Source organism: Dama dama, chromosome 20 (genome assembly GCF_033118175.1).
Source record: "Dama dama isolate Ldn47 chromosome 20, ASM3311817v1, whole genome shotgun sequence".
NCBI lineage: Eukaryota > Metazoa > Chordata > Mammalia > Artiodactyla > Cervidae > Dama > Dama dama.
In genome coordinates, this window is record NC_083700.1 from 32,836,944 (window position 1) to 32,863,823 (window position 26,880).

At 40.1% G+C, this 26,880-nt stretch overlaps 1 protein-coding gene across 1 annotated transcript; it reads right to left on the reverse strand.

The window, feature by feature from the left end:
* Window positions 1-478: 478 nt before the first annotated feature.
* On the reverse strand, window positions 479-20,080 carry LOC133040202 (acidic mammalian chitinase). The gene is made up of 11 exons (XM_061119955.1): window positions 20,056-20,080; window positions 18,598-18,627; window positions 17,835-18,036; window positions 8,715-8,771; window positions 7,580-7,745; window positions 3,741-3,865; window positions 3,204-3,327; window positions 2,733-2,918; window positions 1,883-2,002; window positions 1,654-1,795; window positions 479-720 (listed from the first exon to the last, which is right to left on the reverse strand). Exons 1-11 carry the CDS (start codon window positions 20,078-20,080, stop codon window positions 479-481), a joined length of 1,419 nt encoding a protein of 472 aa, XP_060975938.1.
* Window positions 20,081-26,880: the final 6,800 nt, after the last annotated feature.

Here is a 26,880-nt window from a genome sequence, read left to right on the forward strand (position 1 = left end):
TTCAGAGGGTTGGACCAGCTCCAGGACTTCAGCAGGCATGGAGAGAATGCTCTGGCCTTCTGTCCCTTGAGCAAGTCAATAGGCCTGTGCCCCTAAGACTCCCAGAATCACTTTGGCTCCCTACCGAGGACACTCACCAAACTAGAGACCTATCTTCTTCATGACTTCATCCCTTGCCAACTCCAAATATGCATAAATTTCCTTCTGACAGCTTTCAACCTTCATAAAGATCAACCTAAGCAAATAAAAGACTTGTGAGGTTGCTGGTGCCATGACTTCCTCACACACACTCTTCTGCCACTCCAAGCCCATGCACAGCCTATATTTTCACATCTAGAAAGGTCTCTACCCAAATCACTTAAAACCAAGGACACTCATGTTTTAACTGATGCGTTTTATTGCAGAACTCTATATGTAGGAACGAGGTGTGCTAGGCAAAGGAGACTTGTACCCTAGGAAATGGAGACACGGGTCAGCTTTATGCCCAGTTGCAGCAATGACAGCTGGTGTCAAAGACAAGCCCGGGGGGGCAGTTCTGCTCATATGTGATTCCATTGGCACAGTTCCAGAAGGCATTTCTGTTATTCGCCACTGGGTAGAGGCCATCGGCTTTGTCGGCACAGTATCCTCTACCCTCAGAGCTGCTGCTCTCATTTCCACTCCCACTTTCATTTCCAGGATTGCTGCTGGGCTCACTGGTCTGAGTGGGGGCGCTACAGGCTGAAACAGCACAAAGAGCAGACCTGGCAGAGGCTCCCAGTTTCACCTAGAGGTGAAGAACTAGCAGGCCTGAGGGGAGGTCTGGAGATGGGTTGCTGTTCGCTCTGGGTCCTGACACCTGAGAAGCTCACAAGGTAACTCCATACTTAGGAATTAAGAGCAGCCCTAATTTCAAGCCAGACTGGTTTTAAATTTTAAAAGTTCTCTCTTAAGATGCTAAAATCATTTTTAAAAATTTTTACTGAGCATCCAGTATATGCAAAATGCTTTTCTAGGATTTGGGTTTAAGTGGTGAACAGATAAGAGAAAATCTGGACAAAATTTAGAGAATTAGTACTTCCCCTGAATTACAGGTTTAGAAGTATGTCAGTATGGGCTTCCCTCTTAGCTCAGTTGGTAAAGAATCTGCCTGCAATGCAGGAGACCTAGGTTCGATTCCTAGATCGGGATGATCCCCTGGAGAAGGAAATGGCAACTCAGTTCAGTATTCTTGCCTGGAGAATTCCATGGACAGAGGAGCCTGGCAGGTTACAGTCAGTCCATGGGGTCATAAGAGCTGGACACAACGACTAAACCCTAAACCCACCCCAGTACTGCTTAGGGTTTGTTATTCAGTCTCCCCAGGCAGGCTGAATAAGACTTTTAATAAGGGGTTTGTAGAAAAGTAAATGCTAATATTAAAGGCCAGCCTAATTTCTTGAGGCTTTTCCACACCTTTAACACTTAATAGACCTGGAAAACCCTCCCAGCAGACCTGGTTTCTCGTTAGAGCATACAACTGCTAAGGAGGAAAGAATGTTAAGTGCCTGTCTCTCAGCCAGGCAACAGCAATGAGGAGACTCCTGGGGGCAAAGGGAATGGGAAGATGTTAGGCTGTCTTGAGTTGGAAAAGGAGCATCTATACACCCTGGGCATTCCCCTACTGTCACTTACTTGCACTCTTCAGGCCAAGAGCATCCTTCAAGGTGTTGATCAGGGGGAACTTGCCCTGGTTGCAGAAAGTGCCTGTGAAATCATCCAGGTCAATGGCCCAGACCATGGCACCTCCAAAGTTGTTCTCCTTAAGCCACTGAGCCTATTTAAGGATTGAGGACACCAGGAATCATTTTATTTCTTGAGACTCTGGGCTGAGCTGACAGCACATTGGAGGGGCTGACCTTACCTTGATTCTGAAGCTGTTAACATTGTCATAGCCAACCCACTCAGTGCCCTTGTAGGCATAGGGCACTTCCTGAGAGTCATCCCATACCTCAGTGGCTCCATCTTTCAGGAAGGTGCAGATCTTTAAAAAGCCAAGAGATTAAAATCCTTTAAATATGACTCCTATGAAAAATAAAACATACACCTTACTCTCTGATTTTTTTTCCTGTCGTGTCTCCAATTGGGGTCCACAAGTTTCTAATTATGGCCTTTTACCTGCAGTAAATAGGAACAAGTTGTTTTTTAAATACTCAGATGTTAGCCTTATTCTTAGTGCTTGATTTTGGGAACCCACATCAGTATGGGAGATAGTTACTTAATCCCCTGTGTTAATATAAATGACCTTAAGTATGCAGTGTGTTGTTTGAATGGGCTTCCCTGGTGGCTCAGCAGTAAAGAATTCACCTGCAATGCACAAGACGTGGGTTCAACTCCTGAGTTGAGAAGATCCCCTGGAGAAGGAAATGGCAACCCACTCCAGTTTTCTTGCCTGGAGAATCCCATGGACAGAGGAGACTTGCAGGCTAGTCCACGGAGTTGCAAAAGAGTCAGACATGACTTTGCGACTAAACAACAAGCAACAACAATTGTACTTTGAAGGGATATTGCACACTATGAATCTTCATAGTGGATTAGGTAAATGAATAGGTTACTTACACACCTGAAGCGTTTGGAATAATATTTGTGTTAAAGTTTGTAAATAGTGGACAGAATGAACATTCAAGTTTCTTGCAGGTTCTAGCCCTAAGGCTACTGTGCAGCACAGAACATGGCATTCCTAGAATTCCAATTGTACATCCCAGCATACCTACCTCATAGTAGGCCCAGAACCCAGCCTCCCTGGTATAGGGCCCAGCAGGACCAGCGCCAGAAGTGGGGGCACCAATGCCATTGTTGGAAGCCTCTCTTAGAGTGAAACTGTGTCCGTAGGCAGGGAATCCAACGATAAGCTTCTCAGCCGGGGCCCCATTGCTCTTCCAGTAGTTCATGGCGTATTCCTGAAAAGGTAGCAGGTGACTTAGAGATCCACCCAGCTGAAGACCCCACGCTTTGTTATGCTAGTCGACTGACCTAACAGGTAAAATTTAATGACGCTCATGACATAGATTAGTTTGTACTTTTTCAAAAATATTTTGGTGTGGTTATAGTTAATGAGATAAAATTGGTCACTTAGGAGAGTTATCCAAATGAGACTTTTGCAGAGTTTATGTTTGTTTTGTCCCTGAATCTGCATGTAATTTACAACATCTCTGGTCTGCATCTGCATCTGTGTGGAGACTCACCACATTGAGGTAAGCATTGCTGCCAGTGTCAGTTGGGTATTTGTAGAGAGGGCTGTTCTCTCCGGTGCAGCCTTCCCAGGAGCCATGGAGGTCATAGGTCATGACATGGATGAAGTCCAGGTACCTGAGGTTAGAATAAAGGGTTGTAAAGCATTTCCCATGGCTATTTCCCACACTTCTGTGGGCATCCCTGGTAGCTCAACAGTAAAGAATCCACCTGCCAACGCAGGAGACACAGGTTCTGAACCTGGGTAGAGAGATCCCCTAGAGATGGAAATGGCAACTCACTCCAATATTTTTGCCTGGGAATTTCCATGGACCTAGGAGTCTGGTGGGCTACAGTCCATAGGGTCCCAAAAGAGTTGGACATGACTTAGTGACTAAATAACAACAGTAGTTATATCCCACATTTAAGTGAGCAAAAGATACCACTTCCAAAACACGCTAAACAAAGTCCCTGGGTAACAAGACAAAGGACAAGTCTACCTTGCAAGAGTGATGCCTGCAAGAGGTTTGAGGATAAGGTGAGTCACTCACTGGGATAGCTGGGGAATCTCATAGCCAGCCTGGATATTGGAGATGCCAGCAGATACTGCTGCGGTGACCAGCAGCCTGGCCTTGTTGGTTTGCTTGGCTTCCTGTTCAAAAGCTTCACGTGTTTCCTATAGAATAATGAAGTATAGTAAAGCATCTATGAAACTGATTTCAACTCCTTAACTATTAATAAATTTATATTTGTATAATGCTTTACTTTTTCAAAGTGCTTTCACATATTTTATCTTACTTCTGGTTTCTCAATACCCCTATAAAGTAGACAGGATTGATGGTATTAATTTTATAGCTAATATGTGTACAAGTTAGATTATTTCACCAAAGTCTCCCAGCAAGTTAGTAGCCAGGTCATGACCAAAACCCAGGTCCCCAGATGATCAGTCAGAGCTCTACTTATATCACTGCACTATGAAGTTATAGTTGCTGTAATAATTTATATCCAGGTTTTAGCAATACAGAAATTTGCTTTCCTTTGTCCAGTAAATGAGCTACTTTATTGGACTGACATCCCAACAAATGAAAAGTTCAATTGGTCAATGGGGAAACTATTAACAGCCAGGTGATAGGTTCCCACTCAATGCTAGAGGTTAACCCATCTTTATTGAGTGACTCTAATCTCATCCTGAGTACTGAATTCAGTTTTCATAACTGCATCATTAGGGTGTACCAAAGTGTGCTCCAGTGAAGAATGTGTCTAAAGATTGTCATACGTATACTTATTAAATGAACTAGGTTATTTAACTAGAAGATGAAAAATTATTAACAAGATAGTATAGCTGTCTTCAAATATTGGACCAACTGATATATTCCCAAAGCGAGAAGCTTTATTCTTTGTTAGTTCAGTGAACAGAGCTAGAACCAATGATTGGAAGTTATTAATTGTGACTAGAAGTATGCCTTGACTAAGAATATAGATGTTCTTTTTGATCACTAGAGCTGATCAACAAGTAAGTGGATTGATTTTTCAACCAATGAATTACTTAATGTTGAAATTATTGGATACTGGCAGACAATCTGGTATAACGGATGGTATAGGAAAAATGTCTGTCTTGGGGGAGGGTAAATCTATGAAAGCCTTCCTCAGTGATCAATGCAAAGAAATAGAGGAAAACAATAAATTGGGAAAGACTAGAAATTTCTTCAAGAAAATTAGAGATACCAAGGGAACATTTCATGCAAAGATGGGCTCAATAAAGACAGAAGTGGTATGGACCTAATAGAAGCAGAAGATATTAAGAAGAGGTGGCAAGAATACACAGAAGAATACACAGATCTTCATGACTCATATAATCACAATGGTGTGACCACTCACCTAGAGCCAGACATCCTGGAATGTGAAGTCAAGTGGGCCTTAGGAAACATCAGTACAAACAAAGCTAGAGGAGGTGATGGAATTACAGTTGAGCTATTTCAAATGCTAAAAGATGATGCTGTGGAAGTGCTGCACTCAATGTGTCAGCAAATTTGGAAAACTCAGCAGTGGCCACAGGACTGGAAAAGGTCAGTTTTCATTCCAACCCTAAAGAAAGGCAATGCCAAAGAATGCTCAAACCACCACACAATTGCACACATCTCACACACTAGTAAAGTAATGCTTAAAATTCTCCAAGCCAGACTTCAGCAGCAATATGTGAACCATGAACTTCCAGATGTTCAAGCTGGTTTCAGCAAAGGAAGAGGAACCAGAGTCAAATTGCCAACATCTGCTGGATCATTGAAAAAGCAAGAGAGTTCCAGAAAAACATCTATTTCTGCTTTATTGACTATGCCAATGTGTGGATCACAATAAATGGTGGAAAATTCTGAAGGAGATGGGAATACCAGACCACCTGACCTGCCTCTTGAGAAACCTGTGTGCAGGTCAGGAAGCAACAGTTATAATGACACGAAACAACAGACTGGTTCCAAATAGGAAAAGGAGTATGTCAAGGCTGTATATTGTCACCCTGCTTATTTAACTTGTATTCAGAGTACATCATGAGAAATGCTGGGCTGGATGAAGCACAAGCTGGAATCAAGATTGCCAGGAGAAATATCAATAACCTCAGATATGCAGATGACACCACCCTTATGGCAGAAAGTGAAGAGGAACTAAAGAGCCTCTTGATGAAAGTGAAAGAGGAGAGCGAGAAAGTTGGCTTAAAGCTCAGCATTCAGAAAACTAAGATCATGTCATCTGGTCCCATTGCTTCATGGCAAATAGATGGGGAAACAGTGGAAACAGTGTCAGACTTAATTTTTTTGGCCTCCAAAATCACTGCAGATGGTGACAGCAGCCATGAAATTGTAAGACACTTACTCCTTGGAAGGAAAGTTATGACCAACCTAGACAGCATATTAAAAAGCAGAGACATTACTTTGTCAATAAAGGTCCCTCTAGTCAAGGCTATGGTTTTTCCAGCGGTCATGTATAGGTGTGAGGGTTGGACTATAAAGAAGGCTGAGAACCGAAGAATTGATGCTTTTGAACTGTGGTGTTGGAGAAGACTCTTGAGAGTCCCTTGGACTGCAAAGAGATCCAACCAGTCCATCCTAAAGGAGATCAGTCCTGAGTGTTCTTTGGAAGGACTGATGCTGAAGCTGAAACTCCAATACTTTGGCCCCATGATGCGAAGAGCTGACTCATTTGAAAAGACCCTGATGCTGGGAAAGATTGAGGGCAGGAGGAGAAGGGGACAACAGAGGATGAGATGGCTGGATGGCATCACCGACTCAATGGACATGGTTTTGGGTGGACTCCTGCAGTTGGTAATGGACAGGGAGTCCTGGTGTGCTGCAGTTCATGGGGTCGCAAAGAGTCAGACATGACTGAGTGACTGAACTGAACTGAAATCTAAAGCCATCCTTGCTTTTCTCACTCCATTCATTTTTCCTCGGTGATCTCTTAATTATTTAACTTTGTTGATGATGTCGATACAATATATCAAAGCAAGTTCTTGTCCTGAACAACCGTTTGTCATTCATCCAATATCTATTCATCCAGTGTCGATTGGGCATTCTTATGGTGCCCTACAAATTCCTCTCTCTCATCATGTTCAAAGACAAATTAATGAGTTTTTCTTCTTGTTTCAAATCTACCTTCTTCCTGTATTTACCATCTTAGTTAAGAGGACCAGAGTCAAATCAATTCTCAAGGACAGAAAACGAAATTCTCTCTTTTCCTACTTCCATTTGGTCTCCAAATCCTATTGATTCTACCCTCCTAATATCTCTTGTATACTTCCTCTTTCTGTCCTCACTGTTAGGATCTTTGTTCAGGTCCTCAGCCTTTCTGGCTTGAGTTATTGTAATAGCATCCTAACTCTCTCCCTGTCTCCTTACCTCCTTCTAATTCATCCTCCATGGTTAAAGTCAGAGTAATCCTTCTAAAACATGAGTTTTGCCATATCTCTAGATTACTAAAAAATCCTTAAAAAAATTAGTACTCATTTGTACCCATGTAGTACCCAGACTACATGGGTAGTTATGACACCTATTAGTTATTTAATGTTAGGTTGCTTAAACTCTTCATATTTTAGTTTTCTCATTTGTAAAATAAAGGTTATTATACTTATAGTATCTTTATCATAAGGTACATATGAAGATGAAATGGGCTATAACTTTAAAAACAGCTTATAAAATTGTGCCTGGCACATAACCCATGTAATGTTGTTGTTGTTATCAAAGGCTGTGGAATATAGGCATGATATCCAAGAATCTTTGTGATGCAAAGATCCTATAAATCTAAACTCCAGTTTACTTTCATTCTGGAACCACCATATTCTCCTTGCAAAGAATTCTTCTTTGGATTTTCTTGGGCTCGATGCTGCCACATTCCTCCTCACCTGCACCAAGACAGTGAAGAGATGCTTGTCCTGAGAAGGGCTTCCACGAGAGCCAGGGTACTCCCAATCAAAATCCAGCCCGTCAAATCCATACTGGCGCAGGAACTGGACGACTGAAGAAATGAAAGTCTTGCGGTTCTCCGGAGTGGCAACCATGGCAGTGAAACTGAGAGAGATTCAAAGAAGGCAGAGTGAGGTCTTGGTGGCCACAACATCTTGTTGGAAAGTCAAACTCCTATATTTTTGCCTCAAAGTTTTTCACTAGGACCCAAAGCCCAGATAAAAGTTTATTGCTGGTTTTCTCCTGTACTTCTTTATATAACTACTCTGCCAGCCATGGTACCTCAACGTTCTCTTTACTTTATTATCCACCCAACTCTGATTTTTCTTCCAAGTTGGACCTGTTGCTTCGAATGCCTGTCTACTTTGGCTCAATGTGTTGTCTCTCTAAATGGTCTCTGAAGTTCATATGCCTTTAAAAGAGTTTCCATATTTATTTTCATGACTTTCTCTTTCTTTCTTCCAGAAGGTAAATGGAGAAAAGTGCTATAACACTCTTCTCAGGCATTGTGCTTCTGAAATACTTTAAGAAGAGATTGTTTTGAAGTCTCAGTAACTGAATCTCTGTGAATGGAGTCCTAGAATATCCATATAAATGTAAACATATACAATAAATTGTGATTATTTAGTATTGAGATTCTGGTGTAGTAATTTATTTAAGTAGCATATTTGCTTAATGTACATCCTTAATACCCTGTCTTAGGTTATGAAATCTGGAGAAGGAAATGGCAACCCACTCCAGTATTCTTGCCTAGAGAATCCCGTGGACAGAGGAGCCTGGTGGGCTGCTGTCCATAGGGTCACACAGAGTCGGACACAACTGAAGTGACTTAGCCTGCATGCATGCATTGGAGAAAGAAATGGCAACACACCCCAGTATTCTTGCCTGGAGAATCCCAGGGACAGAGGAGCCTGGTGGGCTGCCATCTATGGGGTCACACAAGAGTTGGACACGACTGAAGTAACTTAGCAGCAGTGGCGGATTATGAAATCTGAAGGGACATGGGTCACACTGGGCTAACCTGTTATCCATAGCAAATTAAATGAACATCAAGCTCTCTCATAGAGGACTTACGGGGCAGTTCCAAAGTTCCAGCCTCCAATGGCCAGGAGAATTTTCAGCTGGCTGTTCCTATAAAACAAAGTAGAGAAAAGAAAAACTTCAAAATCCATGAATCCCTCAATTTAAAAATAATGCTTTGTATCGGGCCTGATTATAAACTTTAATGTTGTCTTGATAAGATACTCTGTAGAACAATTTCCCGTCACTACAGAACACTTTCTTATAAAAATTATTTGTATTGTCATTATGAATGCACAGAGTTCTTTAGAGAAATCTAAATTAGAAGACTTTTTTTTTTCCCCTTGAGAATAAAAGAACAGTTTATCCATGAGTTAAAAGGAACATGGGCTTCCCAGGTGGTGCTAGTGGTAAAGTATCTGCCTGCCAATGCAGGAGACATAAGAGAAACAGGCTTGATCCCTGGGTAGAGAAGACCTCCTGGAGAAAGGAATGGCAACCCACTCCAGTATTCTTGCCTGGAGCAGCCCATGGACAGAGGAGCCTGGCAGGCTACAGTCCAGACGGTCGCAAAGAGCCGGACACGACTGAAGCAACTTAGCATATAGAAGAGACATATAAGCATACTATAGTTTAAAATATTATAGTAAAAGACTGAGAAAAAAAAAAATAGGTTGATGCTATGAAACTACAGAGCTTCCCTGGTGGCTCAGAAGGTAAAGAATCTGCCTGCAATGCAGGGGACCCGGGTTAGATCTCTGGGTTGGGAAGATCCACTAGAGAAGGAAATGGCAACACACTCCAGTAATTTTCCAAGGAGAATCCCATGGACAGGGGAGCCTGGCAGGCTACAGTCCAGGGGGGTCACAAAGAGTCAGACATGATTGAGCAACTAACACTATTAGGGCAAACACTTTGCTTGGGATGGATATTTCAGGGCAGCACTTGATGGGTGAGCAGGATCTCCTGGATCTTGTCCTGGAAGTTCTCTACAGCTATCCCTGCTTCAAGCTCTCAAAGTTCCTCTTCCTTCTCTGCCTCTCGGGCCTAAGGTTGGAAGCCCATTTGCATCTGAAGTTGCTTCCAGTACTCCTAGGCTAAACCGCAGCAAGTAAATGTCTTGTAAAATTCTCCCCCTCTTCATGGTTAAGCTCTTTAAGACTTTCATTTATGAGTTCCTGTTCCATAGGACTAGGTCTTTTAAAAATAGGATTGTACTGGGAATTCTTACATTCTATCCTATCAGCTGAAAATGGTAAGTGTTGCTTGGACATAATTACTTTCTCAGACTCTGTGATCATGAATATGAATCAATTGGCTTAGAATCATGAACATTGTCTGGACTAGTGGTTCTCAAGCATCAGATTAGATAAGAATAGAGTACAAGGACCAGAGTTGAAGGATAACATTAAAATTTCAGGTGTTTAGCCCCTTTCTCAAAGACTGTGATTCAGTTGGATTAGGGACTGATTTTTATCAACTGCCTCATATGTGATTTTGATGCAAGATCAATAATAGATCACAGTTTAAGAAATACCACTCTGAAAGGGCTTGGGCTTCCCAGGTGGTGCTAGTGATAAAGAATCTGCCTGCCTATTCAGGAGACATAAGAGATGTGGGTTCAGTCCCTGGGTGGGAAAGATCCCCTGGAGGAGAGTATGGCAACCCACTCCAGTATTCTTGCCTGGAGAATCCCACGGACAGAGGAGCCTGGTGGGCTATAGTCCATATGGTCACAAAGAGTGGGACATGACTGAAGCAGCTTAGCATGCACACACACATCATAACTCAAATCCAAAACTTGAGAACACCAGAAAACTCCTGACTCCAGGGAACATTAATCAACAAAAACTCATTTAAAAGCCTCCATACCTACACTGAAACCAAGCACCACCCAAGAGTCGACAAGTTCCAGAGCAAGACATTCCAAGCTAATTCTCCAACAACGCAGGAACATAACCCTGAGCACAAAAATACAGGCGGCCAAAAGTCACACCAAACCCATAGACACCTCAAAACTCACTACTGGACACTTAATTGCACTTCAGAGAGAAGAGATCCAGCTCCACCCACCAGAACACTGACGCAAGCTTCCCTAACCAGGAAACTCTGACAAGCCTCCCGTCCAACCCCACCCGCAGGGGGGAACCTCCACAATCAACAAGAACCACAAACTTCCAGCATAGAGAAAGGCCACCCAAACACAACAACCTAAACAAGATGAAAAGGTAGAGAAATATTCAGCAGGTAAAGGAACATGATAAAAGCCCATCAAACCAAACAGAAGAGGAGGACATAGGGAGTCTACCTGAAAAAGAATTCAGAATAGTGATAGTAAAAATGATCCAAAATCTTGAAAACAAAATGGAATTATACATAAATAGTCTGGAGACAAGGATTGAGAAGATGCAAGAAAAGTTTAACAAGGACCTAGAAAAAATAAAAGAGTCAACCAATAATGAATAATGCAATAACTGATATCAAAAGCACTCTGGAGGCAACCAACAGTAGAATAACTGAGGCAGAAGATAGGATAAATGAAATGGAAGATAGAATAGTGGAAATAAATGAAGCAGAGAGGAAAAAAGAATTAAAAGAAATGAGGAAAACATCAGAGATCTCTGGGACAATGTTAAAAGCCCCAACATTCAACTCATAGGAGTCCCATAAGAAGAAGACAAAAAGAAAGGCCTTGAGAAAATACTTGAGGAGATAATAGTTGCAAACTTCCCTAAGGTGGGGAAGGAAATAGCCACTCAAGTCTAAGAAGACCAGAGTGTCCCAAAGAGGATAAACCCAAATTGAAACACTCCAAGACACAAATTAATCAAATTAACAAAGATCAAACACAAACAACAAATATTAAAAGCAGCAAGGGAAAAACAACAAATAACTCACAAAGGGATCCCCATAAGGATAACAGCTGATCTTTCAATAGAAACTCTTCAAGCCAGAAGGGAATGGCAAGACATACTTAAAGTGATGAAAGAGAAAAACCTACAACCTAGATAACTGTACCCAGCAAGGATCTCATTCAAATACGAAGGAGAAATGAAAAGCTTTACAGACAAGCGAAAGCTGAGACAATTCAGCACCACCAAACCAGCTCTCCAACAAATGCTAAGGATCTCTTCTAGACAGGAAACACAGAAAAGGTTTATAAACTCGAACCTGAATCAGCAAAGTAAATGGCAACGGGATCATACTTATCAATAATTACTTTAAATGTAAATGGGTTGAATGCCCCAACCAAAGGACAAAGACTGGCTGAATGGATACAAAAGCAAGACCCCTAAATATGCTGACTACAAGAGACCCACCTCAAACCTAGGGATACATATAGACTGAAAGTGAAGGGCTGGAAAAAGATATTTCATGCAAATGGAGATCAAAAGAAAGCAGGAGTCGAAATACTCATATCAGATAAAATAGATTTTGAAAGAAAAGGCCATGGAAAGAGACAAAGAAGGACACTACATAATGATCAAAGTATCAATCCAAGAAGAAGATATAACAATTATAAATATATATGCACCCAACATAGGAGCACCACAATATGTAAGGCAAATGTTAATAAGTATGAAAGGGGAAATTAACAGTAACACAATAATAGTGGGAGACTTTAATACCTCAGTCACACCTATGGATAAATCAACTACACAGAAAATTATCAAGGAAACACAAACTTTAAATGATACAATGGACCAGTTAGACCTAATTGATATCTATAGGACATTTCAACTTGAAACAATGAATTTCACCTTTTTCTCAAGTGCACATGGAACCTTCTCCAGGATGGATCACATCCTAGGCCATAAATCTAGCCTTGGTAAATTCAAAAAAACTGAAATCATCTCAAGCATCTTTTCTGATCACAATGCAGTAAGATTAAATGTCAACTACAGGAAAAAAATCTATTAAAAATACAAACACATGGAGGCTAAACAACACTCTTCTGAATAATCACAAATCATGGAAGAAATAAAAAAGGAAATCAAAACATGCATAGAAACAATGAAAATGAAAACACACCAACCCAAAACCTATGGGATTCAGTAAAAGCAGTGCTAAGGGGAATGTTCATAGCAGTACAAACCTACCTAAAAAACAGGAGAGAAATCAAATAAATAACCTAACTCTATACCTAAAGCAACTAGAAAAAGAAGAAATGAAGAACCCCAGGGTTAGTAGAAGGAAAGAAATCATAAAAATTAGGGCAGAAATAAATGCAAAAGAAACAAAGGAGACCATAGCCAAAATCAGCAAAGCTAAAAGCTGGTTCTTTGAGAAGATAAATAAAATTGATAAACCGTTAGCCAGACTCATCAAGAAACAAAGGGAGAAGAATGAAATGAATAAAATTAGAAATGAAAATGGAGAAATGACAACAGACAACACAGAAATACAAAGGACCATAAGAGACTACTACCAGCAACTATATGCCAATAAAATGGACAACTTGGAAGAAATGGATAAATTCGTAGAAAAGTATAACTTTCCAAAACTGAATCAGGAAGAAATAGAAAATTTTAACAGACTCATCACAAGCACAGAAATTGAAACTGTAATCAGAAATCTTCCAGCAAACAAAAACCCAGAACCAGACGGCTTCACAGCTGAATTCTACCAAAAATTTAGAGAAGAGCTAACATCTATCCTACTCAAACTCTTCCAGAAAATTGCAGAGGAAGGTAAATTTCCAAATTCTTTCTATGAGGCCACCATCACCCTAATACCAAAACCAGACAAAGATGCCACAAAAAAAGAAAACTATAGGCCAATATCACTGATGAACATAGATGCAAAAATCCTTAACAAAATTCTAGCAAACAGAATCCAACAACATATTAAAAAGATTATCCATCATGACCAAGTGGGCTTTATCCCAGGGATGCAAGGATTCTTCAATATCTGCAAATCAATCAATGTGATACATCACATTAATAAGTTGAAAGATAAAAACCATATGATTATCTCAATAGATGCAGAGAAAGCCTTTGACAAAATTCAACATCCATTTATGATATTAAGAAAAAAAAAACCCTCCAGATAGCAGGCACAGAAGGAACATATCTCAATATAATAAAAGTCATATATGATAAACCTACAGCAAACATTATCCTCAATGGTGAAAAATTGAAAGCATTTCCCCTAAAGTCAGGAACAAGACAAGGGTGCCCACTCTCACCACTACTATTCAACATAGTTTTGGAAGTTTTGACCACAGCAATCAGAGAAGAAAAAAAATGAAAGGAATCCAGACTGGAAAAGAAGAAGTAAAACTCTTACTGTTTGTAGATGACATGATCCTCTACATAGAAAACCCTAAAGACTCCACCAGAAAATTACTAGAGCTAATCAATGAATATAGTAAAGTTGCAGGATATAAAATTAACACACAGAAATCCCTTGCATTCTTATATACTAACAATGAGAAAACAGAAAGAAAAATTAAAGAAACAATTCCATTCACCATTGCAACGAAAAGAATAAAATTCTTAAGAATAAATCTACCTAAAGAAACAAAAGGCCCATATATAGAAAACTATAAAACACTGATGAAAGAAGTCAAAGAGGACACAAATAGATGGAGAAATATACCATGTTCATGGATCAGAAAAATCAATATAGTGAAAATGAGTATACTACCCAAAACAATCTATAGATTCAATGCAATCCCTATCAAGCTACCAACGGTATTTTCACAGAACTAGAACAAATAACTTCACAATTTGAAAAACCTCAAATAGCCAAAGCAATCCTGAGAAAGAAGAATGGAACTGGAGGAATCAACCTGCCTGACTTCAGGCTCTACTACAAAGCCACAGTCATCAAGACAGTATGGTACTGGCACAAAGACAGAAATATAGATCAACGGAACAAAATAGAAAGCCCAGAGATAAATCCACACACCTATGGACACCTTACTTTCAACAAAGGAGGCAAGGATATACCATGGAAAAAAGACAACCTCTTTAACAAGTGGTGCTGGGAAAACTGGTCAACCACTTGTAAAAGAATGAAACTAGAACACTTTCTAACATCATACACAAAAATAAACTCAAAATGGATTAAAGATCGAAATGTAAGGCCAGAAACTATAAAAGTCCTAGAGGAGAACATAGGCAAAACACTCTCCGACATAAATCACAGCAGGATTCTCTATGACCCACCTCCCAGAATATTGGGAATAAAAGCAAAAATAAACAAATGGGACCTAATTAAACTTAAAACCTTTTGCACAACAAAGAAAACTATAAGAAAGACGAAAAGATAGCCTTCAGAATGGGAGAAAATAATAGCAAATGAAGAAACAGACAAAGGATTAATCTCAAAAATATACAAGCAGCTCAATTCCAGAAAAATAAATGACCCAATCAAAAAATGGGCCAAAGAACTAAACAGATATTTCTCCAAAGAAGACATACAGATGGCTAACAAACACACGAAAAGATGCTCAACATCCCTCATTATCAGAGAAATGCAAATCAAAACCACAATGAGGTACCATTACACGCCAGTCAGGATGGCTGCTATCCAAAAGTCTACAAGCAATAAATGCTAAAGAGGGTGTGGAGAAAAGGGAACCCTCTTACACTGTTGGTGGGAATGCAAACTAGTACAGCCACTATGGAGAACAGTGTGGAGATTCCTTAAAAAACTGGAAATAGAACTGCCATATGACCCAGCAATCCCACTCCTGGGCATACACACCGAGGAAACCAGATCTGAAAGAGACACTTGCATCCCAATGTTCATCACAGCACTGTTTATAATTACCAGGACATGGAAGCAACCTAGATGCCCATCAGCAGATGAATGGATAAGGAAGCTGTGGTACATATACACGATGGAATATTACTCAGCCATTAAAAAGAATTCATTTGAATCAGTTCTAATGAGATGGATGAAACTGGAGCCCATTATACAGAGTGAAGTAAGCCAGAAAGATAAACACCAATACAGTATACTAATGCATATATATGGAATTTTTAAAGATGCTAACAATAACCCTATATGCAAAACAGAGAAAGAGACACAGATGTACAGAATAGACTTTTGGACTCTGTGGGAGAAAGCAAGGGTGGGATGTTCTGAGAGAATAGCATTGAAACAAGTATACTATCAAGGGTGAAACAGATCACCAGCCCAGGTTGGATGCATGAGACAAGTGCTCAGTGCTGGTGCACTGGGAAGACCCAGGGGGATGGGATGGGGAGGGAGGCGGGAGGGGAGAATCAGGATGGGGAACACATGTAAATCCATGGCTGATTCATGTCAATGTATGGCAGAAACCACTACAATATTGTAAAGTAATTAGCCTCCAACGAATAAAAATAAATGTAAAAAAAAAAAAAAAAAAGAAAGAAAGAAAGAAAGAACAAAACAAACAAACAAAAAAGAAAGCCCAGAGGTAAATCCACGCACCTATGGACACCTTATCTTTGACAAAGGAGGCAAGAATATACAATGGAGAAAAGACAATCTCTTTAACAAGTGGTGCTGGGAAGACTGGTCAACCACTTGTAAAGAATGAAACTAGAACACTTTCTAACACCATACACAAAAATAAACTCAAAATGGATTAAAGATCGAAATGTAAGACCAGAAACTATAAAACTCCTAGAGGAAAACATAGGCAAAAAGCTCTCTGATGTAAATCACAGCAGGATCCTCTATGACCCACCTCCCGGAGTAATGGAAATAAAAGCAAAAATAAACAAATGGGACCTAATTAAACTAAAAGCTTTTGCACAACAAAGGAAACTATAAGCAAGGTGAAAAGAAAGCCTTCAGCATGTGAAAAAATAATAGCAAATGAAGCAACTGACAAATAATTAATCTAAAAAATATACAAGAAACTCTTGCAGCTCAATTCCAGAGAAATAAGCGACCCAATCAAAAAATGGGCCAAAGAACTAAACAGATATTTCTCCAAAGAAAACATCCAGATGGCTAATAAACACATGAAAAGATGCTCAACATCCCTCATCATCAGAGAAATGCAAATCAAAACCACAATGAGGTACTGTTGCACAATGGTCACAATGGCTGCTATCAAAAAGTCTACAAGCAATAAATGTTGGAGAGGGTGCGGAGAAAAAGGAACCCTCTTACACTGTTGGTGGGAATGCAAACTAGTACAGCCACTATGGAGAACAGTGTGGAGATTCCTTAAAAAACTGGAAATAGAACTGCCATATGACCCAGCAATCCCACTGCAGGGCATATACACGGAGGAAAACAGAATTGAAAGAGACACGTGTGCCCCAATATTCATCACAGCACTATTTACAATAACCAGGACATGGAAGCAACCTAGATGTTCATCGGCAGATGAATGAATAAGAAAGCTGTGGTACATAAACACAATGGAATATTACTCAGCTATTAAAAAATGCATTTGAATCAGTTTTAATGATGTGGATGAAACTGGAGCCTATTATACAGAGTGAAGTAAGTCAGAAAGAAAAACACCAATACAGTATGTTAATACATATATATGGAATTTAGAAAGGTGGTAACAATGACCCTATATGTGAAATAGCAAAAGAGACACAGATATAAAGAACAGACTTTTGGACTCTGTAGAAGGCGAGGGTGGGATGATTTGAGAGAATAGCATTGAAACATGTATATTATCATATGTGAAACAGATTGCCAGTCCAGGTTTGAGGCATGAGACAGGGTGCTCAGGGCTGGTGCATTGGGATAACCCAGAGGGATGGGATGGGGAGGGATGTGGGAGGGAGGGTCAGGATGGGGAACACATGTACACCCATGGCTGATTCATGTGAATGTCAGGCAAAAACCACCACAATATTTTAAAGTAATTAGCCTCCAATTGAAAAAACAAAAACAAAAACAAAAAACTTGCCTTGAAAGGAGCAATTAAAAAAAATATTGATAGAGAAAGGAAGGGAGAAACAGAACTAATTTTTTAATACTATCTAAAGCAGGCAATGTTTTATGTTATTATAGTCTCAATACTTGAAGTTCAGTTCCTGGACAAGAAGCATCAACATCACTGGGAAGCTTGTTATAAATACAGTGTCCACCTGAGACTCACTGAACCTGAACTGCATTTTAAGAATGACTTGTTTGCACATTAATTAATGTCTGGGAAGCATTGGCCTGGAAGATACTAACTCAGATATCTCCCCTTTCTCTTACTTTTTTTTCAGGTCATTGAAAGAACTGTAGAGAGCCACATCATTCCATTCAATGGTGGTGATCTCATTGTTACTCATCCCAGCGAAGGCGTAGATCAGGTGAGTGCAGAGGCAGGGGTCGATGTTGTCAGGCTTGAAGCTTCCCAGGCCTGGACGGTACTGGGCCCAGTTAGAGAAGTAGCATACCAGCTGGTAGGCAGAACCTGAGGATAGTGAGAAGTAAGAACATGGCCTGAGTTAGGTACCACTGAAATGTGCTGTAAGTGTTACCTTTGCCTCTGTTTGCCTCCCTTTGCCTCAGATGCTTGTTCTCTGTGCAGGGTTGGTTAGTAGGAACATTTTCACTAATGAGTTCAAAGCTTCTAATGTGGGAACCAGTCACTGACTTGAGGCTGGTTATTTTGAACTTTAACAGATTCACTTTGTGATCTTGGCTAAGCTGGAGAACCACTTAAGAAAAGATGCCCGGTAGTCCTCCTATGAAGCCCGGTGAATACTAATGTATAACTCAGGTGGTCATGCCAAATAGGATAGCAGTAGCAGCCAGTGCATCAAACCCATCTGTTTGTGAAGAAGACAGTAACTTTCTTTCCCTAGTACAGCTTATCTCTTGGCATATTTTTTTAAAGTAATATTGGGATATGAAAAAATAACATTTAATACATTAAGCAGACAAAAATTGCATTTTGTGTAATTTACAGAGATTGGAGGTCTATGGTAGGGAAACATTATGTCAAGAATAAAATATGGAGTCCATGACTTACCTAGCTGAGTATTCAGCAGAAAGGCCAGACCTAGAGAGAAAGAAACAACATGAATTCTGAACCAGTTATCTATATCTTGCCAAATATAATTCTGAGGCCTTGGGTACAATGCTACAGGTCACAGATGTTTACAACCCAAGTGGCACTCAGGGGTTATGCCAAATAGTAGGCTTTTTAAGGAAGGCAAAGAGATTCCCTGGTGACTCAATGGTAAAGAATTTGCCTGCCAATGCAGGTGACACGGGTTTGATCCCTGGGTTGGAAAGATCCCCTAGAGGAAGGCATGGCAACCCTCTCCAGTATTCTTGCCTGGGAAATCCCAAGGACCCAGGAGTGTGGTGGGCTACAGTCCCTGGAGTTGCAAAAGAGTAGGATACAAGTTAGCAACTAAATGACAACAAACAATAAAGCTGCACTTGCTTTCTCTTAGTCAAAAATGAGCATGCCTCCCTATTCTTCCACTTCCATGTCAGTAACAAACGTTATTGAATGCAGAGTTGAAAGTCTACTATCTATGGAAGATCTACTTACTGAAACTATTCAAAATTTACTCAGTGACCACACACCCATCCATGTTTCACTGTCCTTAACTTGGATGAATACAGCCTTCACACACAAAGCATCCTCTAAATCAGTGAACTCAGTATCTCCGGGAGCCTTGGGATTTATTTAAACCAAGTTTAAGAATACTTATAACAGAAGAGAAGAACTAGGAACTGTGAGGCAAGATTCCAGATGGCATTCCCTGGCTTCTACCAGAGCACTTTTGATCTGATTGTTTTATAAATTGAGTTGGAGGTCTCATCTGGAAAAGCTGAAGCTATAAAAAGTTGGTAAATCTCAGCTCTAGAGCAACTAATAAGCTGTGGATACTACTTGGCTCTAAACAAGGTACTGAAACTACGCATTTAAATGATTGAATTTATGATATTTTTATAATATATCAGCGGCATAGTAGAACAGTAAGGGATAAAAGAGGAATAATCCTGAAAACAGTAGGAAAAAAGACAACTTGCATAACTGTATCTCAGTTTCTACTGATTTCCACCTCTGAAAAAGATAGACCGAAAACACAAGCATGTAAATAAAAATAATACCAATTAAAATGAGTTGGTGTAGAAAGATGAATAGAGAAAAGGAAACAACCCAACAAGAGATGGGAGAGTAAGACAAACATTGGGAGAAAACTAACCTTTCTTTCAGGACTGTGCTTATGGCATCAGTGAAGATAGAAATGCTGCCATAGTCAATTGAGAAGAGAGTTAGAAGCAGACATATTTGTGCATGTCAGGATGCCCTTGGAAATTTGAAATGATGAAAGAAGAATAAAAAAATATAGAGCTATGTGTGAAGACTACTTCATGCCTTTCAGATCCAGAGAGGAAAAGAAATCAGGTAAGAATAAGGCTCCAAAAAAAAAAAAAAAGAATAAGGCTCCATCTCCAATTACAGACTCACCTGTGAGGAGAATAAGTTTTGCCATGGTTGCTGTCAGTATTGTTCTTGCAGAGCCTGGATTTGCCTTTTATACCATCTGACTACCAGGTCATCACAAAGGAGCATCTAATCCAGATGTGTATATAGCTAATCAGTAAGTCAACAAATCTCCTACCCTGCAAACAACCACTCATGGACCTCCAACCTGCACTCCCCCACCACCTCCTCTGCTTAATAAGGACAAAACATCATGTCTCCTAACAGGGTGGTAGAGACCATCACCACGAAAAGTACAAGCCTGATAGGTTTTTTGGCAGTTCTCAGGGCTGATAAGCATCCATTTAAACATTATGATTAGGTATTTATGCTGTGGATATTTCGTGCCTGGCATCAAAGCATGTATTTATTGGAAAGTAAACACTAAAAATCCTTGGAAGGTATTAGCTGTTCTTAAATATTTTTTCTTTGTAGCATTAGTCTTACATAACTTGTACAATCAGGGTCTAAGGAACTTTCATCTTATTAGGTGCTACTTTATGAACATTCTACCCACACCTGTTCTTTTTTTTTTTTTTTTTTCATTTATTTTTATTAGTTGGAGGCTAATTACTTTACAATATTGAAGTGGGTTTTGTCATACATTGACATGAATCAGCCATGGTTTTACATGTATTCCCCATCCCGATCCCCCCTCCCACCTCCCTCTCTTCCCGCTCCCTCTGGGTCTTCCCAGGGCACCAGCCCTGAGCACTTGTCTCATGCATCCAGCCTGGGCTGGTGATCTGTTTCACCCTAGATAATATACATGTTTCAGTGCTGTTCTCTCTAAACATCCCACCCTCGACTTCTCTCACAGAGTCCAAAAGTCTGTTCTGTACATCTGTGTCTCTTTTTCTGTTTTGCGTATAGGGTTATCAATACCATCTTTCTAAATCCCATACATATGTGTTAGTATGCTGTAATGTTCTTTATCTTTCTGGCTTACTTCACTCTGTATAATGGACTCCAGTTTCATCCATCTCATTAGAACTGATTCAAATGAATTCTTTTTAATGGCTGAGTAATATTCCATGTACACCTGTTCTTTGAAATGATCTTAGTCATGTGTACTCAGCCACTCAGTCATGTTCGACACTTTGTGACCCCATGGGCTGTAGTCCACCAGGCTTTTTGTCCATGGGATTTTCCAGGCAAGAATACTGGAGTGGGTTTCCAGAAGGAAGTATGTCCTTCTCCAGGGGATCTTCCCTACCCAGGTTTGGAACCCCTGTCTCCTGTATTGGCAGGCAGATTCTTTACCTCTGAGCCACCCGATGTGAGCAACCTTAGTCATGATTATATAGTAATTTTATCTAAGAACATATGGTTCCCAAAATGTACCCTCTGGAGGTCAGTGAAAACTCCCTAATCCACAGGTCCACATTACATCTAGAAAACTTTCAAAAATATTTTGTGCTGTGGAGAGATGATAGTGATGATATTGAAGAGTTTCTTTTAATAGAAATATTTGCATTGTGACCTTTTATAGAATATTTTGTTTAAAATTAATTCCAATCCACCCTCCTAAACATTATGCACTACTATTATCCTATAAAAAAATTTCTGCTTCAGCCAAAATGATCTATTCTTTGTCCCCAACATGTTTTGCATGCCTTTGCTCACACTGTCTCTCCATGCTTTACATGTAATGTCTTCACCTACTCTTCACCACCTAACTCAGTATTACAGTTCTTCAAAGCCCAGGTCTGATCCTCTCTTTGAAGCTCAATGATCTCTCCTTCCTCTGAAATACTTATGTCCTCTAGTGCACACTGCCTTGCTTGCTTCCATGATGCTGTCTTATGACAGTACCTGGAAAGCAGTTGGTGGACATATGAGTGCCCATCATGGGATGCCGGCAACTTAGCAGATTTACTGTAGATATAGACTGATTTTTATTTTTATCACATTTAGAAACTAAATAATTGTATTCGTTCACCCAGTAATGATTAGGTCCTGGGTGTTTGGTTCCCACTCATAGGACCAAAGAAAGTTTGGTAGAAGCACTGCCAGGGATTTCGGTTATAAAAATAATGTCAACAAATACTACAAGCACCTATATATGCCAGAGATCATGCTTGATGTTTGTATTATTAAGAATTTATTTTTTGCAAGTGAATAAAACCAACTTTGGGCTTCCCAGGTGGCTCAGTGGTAAAGAATCCACCTGCCAATGCAGGAGACAAAACAGACGTGGGTTTGATCCTGAAAGGTTGTTGCTGAGCAATAAGACGCCGGAATTCTTGGCCTCTGGAGGAGACGAACTCAATCCGGGGCCAGAAACGAGGCTGGATTGCTCAGAACTTTTGTGTAATAAAGTTTTATTAAAGTATAAAGGAGATAGAGAAAGCTTCTGACATAGGCATCAGAAGGGGGCAGAAAGAGTACCTCCCTGCTAGTCTTCAGCTGGATGTTATATAGTCACTAGCCATCTGTTAATGAAAAGACAGGAATGTCTTAAAACTCAGAATGGCACCAGATGACTTATCCCAGGCCATAAAATGATTGACTTGAATCTTGTAGAAGGGCAGATCACCATACAGTTTCATTTACATAGATTAGGGAAACAATATCTGAGTATAACATACTGGTTTGTCAAGTAGGTTCTGAGCCATTTGGAGGAACCAACTTGAAGACAGTATCTGGGGTAAATGCATAGTACATTAACATAGCTTAAGACAAACATTTCCAAAAGAAAAATGTATTGGTTAACTCAAGGTTTAAGAAGAGGTGAAACCAGGTGTCATTATGGCAACACAGTATTTTAAGAGAAACCTCCTTTTAAATTTGTATAGAGAAGGAAAAAAATATTGCTAGTTTGTTTCCTCCTGCCACTTAAGAGAGATAAAAATGTCTGACACTTGCAGCTTATTTCCTCTGTTTGGAGACCCCTGGCCTTCCTGCCTGTTTCCCTCTCAATCCCTGGGTCAGAAAGATCCCTTAGAGAAGGAAATGGCAACCCATTCCAGTGTTCTTGCCTGGGAAATCCCATGGACAAAGAAACTGGAGGGCTACAGTCCATGGAGTCACAAAGAGTCAGACAAGACTTAGTGACTAAAATAAACAAACAAACAGCAACCAAAAACCCAACTCTACCAAGCACAAAACATTATATTAGAAGAATATGAGGAAGCTCACAGAATCAAAGATAAGAACATGGATGTGCCACTGATAACAGCAAAAATCACATTTCTTAGGTTAGCAAAGTAGGAGGTGGGCCTAGGACCAATAAGCTCCAATTTTATTTTGTACTCATGTGTCAGTCCACACAAGAATCCGAATCTTGGGAGAAATAGTCTGATTGTGTAGCTTTGAGCTTGAGCCACTCTTTTGCTTAAGGAAAGAACAGGACATTTGGATTCAAAGTTCCATCTGGATTGGCCACAAAATGAAATTCTAAAAGAACAGAGAGTGAATACTGCATAACTGAAAAAAAAATTAATGTTTGTCAGAGGGCTCCACATCATTATTTTATTTAGCCTATGAAAGGATTATTACTGTCACCTCAACTTTGCAGATGAGAAAATTGATCAAACAAATCTTAAGCACCAGGTCCTGGATTCAATGCCAAGGCTAGGGGTGTGCACAATGGATATCTCTTAATATTTACTCTGCATTGCTTCCTTATATAAAGTGGTTTAGTTGGTGTCCTAGGTTGAACTGGGAAAGGAGATTCTATGAGGTTCAGTTAGTTCAGCCACACAGTTGTGTCTGACTCTTTGTGACCCCATGGACTGCAGCACACAAGGATTCCCTGCCCATCACCAACTGCAGGAGCTTGCTCAAACTCATGTCCATAGATTCGGTGATGCCATCCAACCATCTCATCCTTTGTCGTCCCCTTCTCCTCCTGCCTTCAATCATTCACAGCATCAGGGTCTTTTCCAATGAGTCAGCTCTTCACATCAGGTGGCCAAAGTACTGGAGTTTCAACTCCAGTATCAGTCCTTTAAAAGAACACCCAGGACTCATTTACTTTAGAATGGAATGGTTGGATCTCCTTGCAGTTCAAGGGATTCTCAAGAGTCTTCTCCAACACCACAGTTCAAAAGCATCAATTCTTCAAAGCTCAGCTTTCTTTATAGTCCAACTTTCACACTCATACACAACTACTGGAAAAACCATTGCCTTGACTAGATGGACCTTTGTTGGCAAAGTAATGTCTTTGTTTTGTAATATGCTGTCTAGGTTGGTCATAGCTTTTCTTCCAAGGAGCAAGTGTCTTTTAATTTCATGGTCCCAGTCACCATCTGCAGTGATTTTGGAGCCCCTCAAAATAAAGTCTGTCACTGTTTCCACTGTTTCCCCATCTATTTTCCATGAAGTGATGGGACCAAATGCCATGATCTTAGTTTTCTGAATGTTGAGTTTTAAGCCAACTTTTTCGCTCTCCTCTTTCACTTTCATCAAGAGGCTCTTTAGTTCTTCTTCACTTTCTGCCATATGGATGGTGTCATCTGCAAATCTGAGGTTACTGATATTTCTCCTGGCAAACTTGATTCCAGCTTGTGCTTCATCCAGACTGGCATTTCGCATGATGCACACTGCAAATAAGTTAAATAAGCAGGGTGACAATATACAGCCTTGATGTACTCCTTTCCCGATTTGGAACCAGTCTGTTGTTTCATGTCTGATTCTAACTGTTGCTTCTTGACCTGCATACAGATATCTCAGGAGGCAGGTCAGGTGGTCTTGTATTCCCACCTCTTGAAGAATTTTCCACAGTTTGTTGTGATCCACACAGTCAAAGGCTTTGGCGTAGTCAATAAAGCAGAAGAAGATGTTTTTCTGGAACTCTGTTTTTCCAATGATCCAACGGATGTTGGATATTTGATCTCTGGTTCCTCTGCCTTTTCTAAAACCAACTTGAATATATGAAAGTTCTTGGTTCATGTACTGTTGAAGCCTTGCTTGGAGAATTTTGAGCATTACTTTGCTAGCATGTGAGATGATTGCAATTGTGCAGTAGTTTGGGCATTCTTTGGCATTGCCTTTCTTTGGGATTGAAATGAAAACTGACCTTTTCCAATCCTGTGGCCACTGCTGAGTTTTCCAAATTTGCTGGCATATTGAGTGCAACACTTTCACAGAATCATCTTTTAGGATTTGAAATAACTCAACTGAAATTCCATCACCTCCACTAGCTTTGTTCATAGTGATGCTTCGTAAGGCCCACTTGACTTCGCCTTCCAGGATGTCTGCCTCTAGGTGAGTGATCACATCATCGTGGTTATCTGGGTCATGAAGATATTTTTTGTGTAGTTCTTCTGTGTATTCTTGCCACCTCTTCTTAATATCTTCTGCTTCTGTTAGGTCCATACCATTTCTGTCCTTTATTGTGCCCATCTTTGCATGAAATGTTCCCTTGGTATCTCTAATTTTCTTGAAGAGATCTCTAGTCTTTCCCATTCTATTGTTTCCTCTCTCTCTTTGCATTGATCACTTAGAAAGGCTTTCTTATCTCTCCCTGCTATTCTTTGGAACTCTGCATTCAAATGGGTATATCTTTCCTTTTCTCCTTTTCCTTTTACTTCTCTTCTTTTCTCAGCTATTTGTAAGGCCTCCTCAGACAACCAGTTTGCCTTTTTGCATTTCTTTTTCTTGCTCATTCCCTCTGTACAATGTCATGAATCTCTGTCCATAGTTCCTCAGGCACTCTATCAGATCTAATCCCTTGAATCTATTTGTCACTTCCACTGTATCATCATAAGGGATTTGATTTAGGTCATACCTTAATGGTCTATGATTTCCCCTACTTTCTTCAATTTAAGTCTGAATTTTGCAATAAATAGTTCATGATCTGAGCCACAGTCAACTCCCAGTTTTGTTTTTGCTGACTGTATAGAGCTTCTCCATCTTTGGCTTCAAAGAATATAATCAATCTGATTTTGTTATTGACCATCTGGTGATGTCCATGTGTGGAATCGTCTTTTGTGTTGTTGGATGAGGGTGTTTGCTATGACTTGTGCGTTCTCTTGGCAAAACTCTGTTAACCTTTGCTCTACTTCATTTTGTACTCCAAGGCCAAACTTGCCTATTACTCCAGGTATCTCTTGACTTCCTACTTTTGCATTCCAGTCCCCTATGATGTAATGGACATTTTTTTTTGAGTGTTAATTTTAGAAGGTCTTGTAGGTCTTCATAGAACCATTCAATTTCAGCTTCTTCAGCATTACTGGTTGGGGCATAGACTTGGATTACTGTGGTATTGGATGGTTTGCCTTGGAAACAAACAGAGATCAGTCTGTTGTTTTTGAGATTGCACACAAGTGCTGCATTTCAGAACCTTCTGTTGACTATGAGAGCTACTCCATTTCTTCTAAGGGATTCTTGCCCACAGTAATAGGTATAACAGTCATCTGAGTTAAATTTGCCCGTTCCAGTCCATTTTAGTTCACTGATTCCTAAAATGTCATTGTTCACTCTTGCCATCTCCTGTTTGACTGCTTCCAATTTACCTTGATTCATGGACCTAACATTCCAGGTTCCTATGCAATATTGTTCTTTACAGCATCGAACTCTACTTTCATCACCAGTCACATCAACAGCTGGGTGTTGTTTTCACTTTGAATCTGTCTCTTCGTTCTTCCTGGAGTTCTTTCTCCACTCTTCTCCACTAGCATATTGGGCAACTACTGACCTGGAGAGTTTATCTTTCAGTGTCATATCTTTTTGCCTTCTCATACTGTTCATGGGATTCTCAAGGCAAGAATGCTGAAGTGGTTTTTCCAGTCCCTTATCTGGTTGACCACATTTTGTCAGAACTCTCCACCATGACCCATCTGTCTTTGGTGGCCCTACATAGCA